Source organism: Panthera pardus, unplaced genomic scaffold (genome assembly GCF_024362965.1).
Source record: "Panthera pardus isolate Hobbes unplaced genomic scaffold, ASM2436296v1 HiC_scaffold_6, whole genome shotgun sequence".
NCBI classification, from domain to species: Eukaryota; Metazoa; Chordata; class Mammalia; order Carnivora; family Felidae; genus Panthera; species Panthera pardus.
The window spans coordinates 82,108,352-82,116,465 of NW_026526991.1; the positions used below are offsets into that span (position 1 = coordinate 82,108,352).

General features: G+C 42.1%; 1 protein-coding gene across 2 annotated transcripts in view; it reads right to left on the reverse strand.

Moving 5' to 3' along the window:
- SSPN (sarcospan) overlaps positions 1–4,758 on the reverse strand; it is a 37,343-nt gene extending 32,585 nt beyond the window's left edge. Inside the window, exon 1 of one of the 2 annotated variants that reach the window (XM_053894913.1) lies at positions 4,264–4,758. In XM_053894913.1, the coding sequence (XP_053750888.1) occupies positions 4,264–4,539 (276 nt within the window). In that variant the 5' untranslated portion in view covers positions 4,540–4,758. The remainder of the gene's footprint in view (positions 1–4,263) is intronic. The other variant, XM_019452270.2, reaches the window with a different exon arrangement.
- Between the last annotated feature and the right edge of the window lie 3,356 nt (positions 4,759–8,114).

Here is an 8,114-nt window from a genome sequence, read left to right on the forward strand (position 1 = left end):
TAAATAACCACCTAATTTTCCATTCCATTAAGCAAGGGTTAAAAATAGATTTTAAAAATCCGAAGACACCTGCATTTTGAATTCCTTAGAGTAAGTTAACATATGAAAACTGCTATTGAAATTCTTGACAGGACTTTTAATCATTCCAGATTCATACGCTGAGCTTTATGAATGACATTAAAGAAAAGAAATATTCTTCCCTCCATTTTAAGCCCTTTCCTTAAACTTTCCAATGTGATTAATGTGGTATATATCTCAGGGTTTTTATTCTGAGTGTGGTATGGGTACAATGGAGAAGGTGTGAGGAAAGCTAAAAACCACAATAATGCAAATTCCCACTTTCCTTGGGAATATTCCCTACAAGGGCCAAGAGACTAACAAATACTATGCATCCCCATTGGGGATGAGAGGAAAGAGTTTGCTCTTAAATTGACTTCGGCGTAGAGATGCCAAAGCAAATAAATCACCATAAGTGAAATACTTTGAAAGGTAAATGGGCTTTAAAAATATTTGTGTAGGTTAAATTTTCTAATCGGAAGTATTCATTACTGTCAGATGTGATAAGGGCACATGTCCATCAGGATCTCTAGAGATCTCCTCCTGGTATATGATTTATTATTTTTAGACCAATGCCTAGCACAGCAGACACCTCCAACAAATGTTACTGAATGAAGAAAAATAAGCCAAAGTTCAAATATGTTACACTTCACTGAAGCCAAATTATGTTCATTTGAGTAAGAAGTTAAGTAAAGGCCTCAAAGTTCTTAGATCCCTTCAATGCAGATGTGGTTTTTTTTCTTTTTTATCAATAAGGATTCTGGAATGATGAACACACCTGAATGCCTATTTGACCCAACTACTCAATCCATCAGTAGAATAAAATGCAGAGCAAACTTTTATTTCCTAGGATTCCCTGCCTCTAGCCAAGTTCATCCTCAAAGACCCTGTTTCACTTTGTATTCTCATTGTGGTGTGACTTACAACCCTCCAACCATTTATAAAGAATTTTGAGAGAAGAATGGCACTTTTACAGGTTACATGGTCTCAATAGTGGCTCCATTCCATTTTTTTCCTTTACAGGAATCTTTTGTAACTGAAGTAAAAAGACTTCAGTCATCTCTTTGATGGAGGATGAGGAAAGTCACATTTATGGGTAGGTAAGAAATGACCTATTTGTTTTCCTAAAATTCCACTGGACATAAATCTCTGATCCTAGATCGACAGACTTCAGTTTATAACCAGAAGTTCACTGAATATTCATCAAGTTACCCAGACATTGGTCAATGAGAAGTCACCTGAATGGATTCACTTACCTACCCAGATTCTACGATGAGAATGGCAGTCGCCAAATCCTAAAGTAATACGATAGTAACCTTTGTAAAATGAAGTAAGTACTATATGGTAAGAGGAGACGCAACCAGTATAAAGAGAAACAGAAGAGTGAAGCATTAAAGCTGTTGATGGGGTGGGTGTACAGTCTGGGTGCCCTGCTTGAATGCAGCCTAAATTATAGAAGTGGGTTTGACTTTGCCTCAGCCCCAGGGATTGACCTGTATTGCTTTGGTCTAGCAGATATCCTAAAGTGTGCAAATGTTTCAGTATTTCCTGGAGGATATCCCAGACCACAGTCACTCCATATCCCTAGGGAAAATGACCCTGAGGAGCTCTTTTTCCTCCAGGTTAATTGTTATAAACCTCCAGAGAGATCTAGAAAGTACTGACTAATCTAATACCATAAGATTGCTCACAGTAACTTGGCTATGAACAGAGAAATTTTGAGAATCAAATTGACATCTCCTTCAGGGTTCAACTGGTCTAGGAAATGTAGCAAGTCTAAAATAACTGTTCCACAAGACTGGAGATAAAATAGAGCCGCTTCTAATTTGAAAAGTGATTCCCACTACCAGTGATTGCTTCTCTGATTGCTAATAAAAAGAGCTAATTCACTCCTGAATGCTTACCACTAGCCAGCACTGCTCTAAGTATTAAGACTTGTATTCATTTATTTAATTCTCACAACAACCCTAAGAGGTAGGAATTATTGTTACCATTCTGATTTCAATGAAGAAATGGAAGCCTAGAGAGATTAAATAACTTGCCCCAAGTTATTCAGAAAATAATGGCCAAGTTGGGGCTCAGTACCAGGAGCAGTGTTTACACTTTTGCCTCCCTGTCTTTTCCCTTCCCTGAAAGTCTGGACGAGTGCCCGTGACCAGCCACACACAGGGAGATGAGGCTCATAAGCACGGTGTCTGTGGGAGCCCGGGACTCTGGCCCAGCCGGGATGAGAGTTTCTCCTCGCCTAACTCCAGGAGACCCTCCTCAACTTGTCTCAGGGCATCTCCACTGACTGCTTTTTTCTCTATAGATTCTCTGTTGAAAGAAAGCCTAAGATTACAGGTATCATCAGGCCTACACACTACGAGCAAACTTCAAATGGATCCTAGATTATAAACCGGAAAACTGGAAAGAACAGAGACCTGGCTGTATACAATGTTCTTTGTATCACACCCAGGGAGCTTCCAAGGCAATTAGGAGCATGTGATGCTTCTAATAAGAGCCCATGAAACTTCAGAATTGCACGATTCGCATGGCCATGCCTTAAACATCGGGACGCTTTTGTCGCGTCTAATTTGGTTTTTTAGTGCTGAGCTTTTTAAAGTTGAAATAGAGAAAGGATAGAAAACACACTTACAAATGACATCAAAACCACTGAATGAAGGAGCCTCATTCCTTCTTTCTTTTAATTCGCCTAGCCTTAAAGGACAGACTTTTTCCCCTGAGTTGGTTGACAGTCACTTAGGTGACTAAAATACCCAGTATATCTTAGTGAAAAGCTATTTTTAAAATTACTTGATTTAGAAAACTCCAATCATGATAATTTCATGGGAATTTGTAGTACACAAATTAGAAGTTTTAAATTACTCTGCAAGAATTTGTGAGTTCAAATAATCTTAATTAGGAAATACCTGCATCGATGCATATTTATTAGGTGTTTTTAACATCTGTCCCTGATACAAAATTATTTTGAGGGTAGTTTTATGAGTTCTAGTTCCTGTGGTCAGTAATAGCAGTCATGACGCAGTATGAAACTAGGAGCCAGAAGTATCCATTCTAGTGTCGCCTGGCTGTGCCACTTTTAATCTCTGGGCCTAGAGATTGTCACTTCGCTTCTCTTAGCCTGCTTCCTCCTGTCCAAAGAAGGGTAACAGTTCCCACCTCAAAGTGTTGTTTCACGGATGAAAGAAAAGACTGCACGTGAAAGAGATCTGAGTAAGCCTCAAGGCACTCTAACAATATTAAAATCACAAACTAAATGTGGCAGCGTGGCTCACTGAGGAAAATGCAGGTGTGGTCTGGTGCAAGAAGGAATCAACTTGGCTGATTTGCCAACTCGTGACTCCGGGTGAGTCTGCCCTCGGTTTTCTCATCTGAGAAATGAAATGATAGTAAGTGTCTCAGAAGGATGACGTGGGGATTAGAAATAAAGTACGGAAGGCCCCTTGCAGGACAGGCAGCACTAGGTGCTCAGTAAATGGCACCCATTTCACATCAAAGAATCCATTTAATTAAGCCAAGTATGCTGTGCGTTCCAACACTCAGTCACAACAGCTGACCAGTGTTCTGCTTAGAACAGTACATCCATTAGCAGAGTCCCAAATATACTTCTGCGGCAGCCAGCCCCTGGGTTTATCCTATTTAGACTCCAGTAGAGTAAGGATGTGCTTGCTGTATTCACAGATCCTGCCTTAAAACATTTCTTTATAAAACTTACTCATGAAATCTCAAATGTAAAAATATAAAAGTAATTAAATCAATACGACCCAACGTGGCAACCCCAAACGCAGGCTTTCTCCAAACCTGCCTTTACGAGATGAACTTACTTCGCTTTCTGTTACTTATCTAGAGACAAGGGTGGGGTCCGGGGGACCAGGATGAGGAAAAAGCCGAAGTGAATCTGCTGTTGTTATCGAGAATGTCCAACTTAACCAAAATAAGCAGCCTCTGACTCGCCTCGCCAGCTCCAGAACGTCAAAGGCAGGCCCGTCGGAGCAAGAAGCGGAAGAGGGGCACGAGTCTCACCGCGCCCAGCCTTGCCCCCAGGCACACCAAGTGTGGCAGGCACCAGTCACCAAGCAGAGCGCGAGTTAGAGGAGTGGAGCTGGGGAAGGGCGCATGCAGTTGGGTTAGTCTGGACTCGACCATGCTGCTGTGCATTCCTGTTTGGCAAACGCGCTTAGGCAAAACAGACTTGATGCTTACAATGATCCCAGCCCAAAATGGAGTGTCTCTGACTAGCAGGGAGGAGCTGATGCTCGCCATGAGAAAGCCCAGCACGGTCACGGCGATGCCCAGGGCCAGCTGCAGCAGCGCGAGCAGCAGCGGGAACCGGCAGCCGCAGCACGTCCGGGCCTCCTCCTCCCCGCACTCCTTGGGGGCCCTTTTGCCCGTCTTCGGCCCCATGTCGTCGGGTCCGGCGGCGTCCGCGGCCGGCCCCCCCTGCCTGCGCTGGCCGCGGGGCTGCTTGTCCTTGCCCATGGCCGCTGCGTGGGTGGGTGGGTGCGTGTGCAGCGCGCTGGGCCCCGGAGCGCGGCGCTGGGCGGGCTGAGCCTGCCCTGGTATTCGAATTACGGAGGCTGAACAAATATGGAAAACATTTGGAGCCGACTCGCCGAGCCTCCAAAGGCCACCGGGAGCCCCGCCGCAGAGGGGGAGTCAAGGGGGGTCGCCAACTGCCAACGCGCCGGGACGCAGCGCCTGCTGGGCCCGCGAGCAGGGTTTGTCAATCGCCCTCGGCAGTCAGCGCGGGTCCCTTGGCCTTGTAAACCCTGTGCACTTTAGACAGGCTGCGTGTGTGTGTGTGTGTGTGTGTGTGTGTGTGTGTGTGTGGTGTGACTGTTTTCCTCACTCAAAACCCCAGGATTTTTTTTTTTTTTGGTTTTGTTTTTATTTTCTGAGAGGTGCAATGCAAGGTGATGAATGTTTAATCATTTGAGTTTAATTAATAGGCAGTTTAATCCAAACTAGGCATTGCTAGGCTCCAAGCTGTGAAGTCATTTCCAGAAGTTAAATTGTTCTTATTTTCCAACAAAGAAACAGGCTCTTCTCTTTCTTTGTAAGTTCTGCAATCTGGCTGACAAAGGCACTTTTCCCGTTGAAGTAGGTGCTTTTAAAAGCACTGTTTATGGAGATGCTGGACTAATACACTCTCCCGAATGCATTTGGTTTTAAAACTTCTTTCAGTCATCTATATGGACTTCCCAATCAGTCTTCACTAATTTCCACATCAGTGGCTAGGGAGCTTGGTCACGGACAGTTCAACTCCGTCTCCATTTGGGGTATTTTTAAAAAATGTTTTATTTATTACTGACACACAGAGCGTGAGCAGGGGAGGGGTAGAGAGAGGGGGAGACACAGAATCAGAAGCAGGCTCCAGGCTCTGAGCTGTCAGCACAGAGCCCAATGTGGGGCTTGAACTCTCCCACCATGAGATCATGACCTGAGTGGAAGTCCGTAGCTTAACCAACTGAGCCACCCAGGCGCCCTCCATTTGGGGTATTTTTAAAGCATCTACCCTGTGCTACAACATAAGAATGTTCAAGATAGATTCAGTCCCAGCCCAAAGTCACAGAACAAATCAATAAAACAGATGATTCTTATTCCTGCATATCTCTACTCAGTAGCACTTAGAGAAAATTTCAGTGAAACCGCTAAGAAATGTTCCCACCACTTTGGAGTATTTATATCTACTTTGGGATGGTCATCGTAACATTCGGAAAGCTGTATTAAAAAAAAATAAATGATGTTGGTATGCTGCTAGGATAGATAAAGCCTACTCCTAGATTGCTCCCTATCAGCTAATCTAAAGAAAGTCTAACTCCCCACTTTGTTTTCTTAGAATTATAAACTAATCATCATCAACTCTCCTTGTAAACTGTCAAGTCCCAAAAAAGGCACCTTTGAAGTATAAAATATATTCATACTTATTTTATAAACCTCAGTGCTTTCTTATACCTTCCTTCTGGATCAGTGAGAAAAATATGATCCAAGGAATAAAGGCAGTAGCCCCCAAAGCAGAATCCACACCACACAGCCCAGAAGCAGTAGAAACAGTGCTCTCTCACAAGAGGAACTCAGGGGCTGAGGCAAGGTCATTGTCAACTTTGGGACGTCTACACGGCTAGCATCTCTAGTGAGAACAGACCAAAAAAAAAGGTGGTGTTACACCAAGGTACCTGAGAACAACCCAAATGACAAAACTGTACATGGTTTTTCTACATAAACATGGTAAATGTTTTTTAAGAAGCTAATTGATTACACAGAATTAATTATTTGTTGTTATGAATAATATAGATACCAATTACTCAGTACCTGCTCTATGTCAAGTACATGACAGGTGCTTTACATACTTGCCAGTTACTCCTCACAACCACCTTATAATTATAGTTTCCCCTTTAAATATGAAAAAATGAATATCAAAATTATCAAGTAACCAGATTATTAAGCCACTCACCTAGTTAGTTAGGGATGGAGGTGAGGGGAGCCAAATGGTAACTCTTGTGGATTACTTATTTTATTATTTCCTACAGGCAAACAAGTGGACTGTGTAAATCATTTGTGATGTTTTAAAAAAAAATTTTAATGTTTATTTTTGAGAGAGAGAGAGACAGAGCACAAGTGGGGGAAGGGCACAGAGAGGGAGACACAGAATACGAAGCAAGTTCCAGGCTCTGAGCTGTCAGCACAGAGCCTGATGCGGGGCTCAAACTCACAAACTGTGACATCATGACCTGACCAAAGTCAGATGCTTAACCGACAACCACTCAGGTGTCCCTCATTTGTGATTTTAAACAGTTTAATGGTCATAGGTAGTATTTTATACATCATGGAATTAGCTGTTAGCGTTGAACCTAAGGCTATTTGAGTACTTTACAAAAATATCTTGATTCACCACCATGATATATACAATAGTCAATGGAAACTGTTATTTCTATTATTAACTTGTGACTAGACACAGGCTCTATTTGCTGACCATATGGCTATGCTGTCTTAGAAATAAGATCTTCTTCAAAACTTTAAATTAGATGTAAGTTAGAATAGTTAAAATAATAGGATATTCCTGTAGGTTTGTCTTACAAGTTTCAGAACCAGTGTGGCTTACATTCATAAGCCAGTTGTACATAAATTCTTATAATAACGGCTTCCTTTTAATCGCTTCACAGAGACAAGTTACAAATGAAACCAGCAGCAGTGAATAATAGCCTAGATGAATTGTAATCCTTCTAGTCTGATTACAACCACTGACTTCAATTTCCAGCTTCCAGTGAAGGAAACAGCGATACAGGGAACCATATGCCTGCTCAAATCCCCAACTGTTTGGTTGAATCTGTGTTTGAGGAGGCCTGGTCTATAACCATGAGATGATGGTGGTGAGAATGGCATTTTGACTTACCAATATGGGGAAGTAGAAGCAAAGAAGAGGGTGAGAAAAGTGGTCAAAAGGTTAGTGATAAAGAATAATCAAGGCTACAATGGAATCAGAGGGTCGTTAAGAATGCGACAAGGAAAGTTCTTCCTTTATTTGACATGTCCTTTCCACTGAGAAAAATCACCATTTCCAGCTCATCACATCGTTTAACAGAAATGAACAGGGTGTTTTTAGTATTCATAAATTTGAATGTCTCTGTTTTATAGGTTAAGCAATAACCTTTTCAGACATTTATATTACTGGGAAGAAAGGCAAAGTAGAAACAAAGTGTCTTCAGATACTCTCCTGGCTGCTCTTAGAACTCAAAACTAAGAGTGTAAAGTAGAAATTGCAGGACAGAAGTTGATACACGTTATTTTGATCCTCTGGGGAAAGTTACAAAATTAAGCTTAGTATCTTTGCTGTGTCCCCAATTCCACATTATTGTGAAGTATTTATGCCTCAGAAGTTCAGAAGTGGGAAGATGATAACTCTTTTTGTAACTAGTATCATTAACAAAATGTCCTTAGGAAATCCAACTAGAAATATCTTTTTTTTTAAGTTTATTTATTTTGAGGGAGAGAGAGAGCACATGCACACACAAGCAGGGGAGAGGCAGAGAGAAGGAGAGAGAGAATCCCAAGCA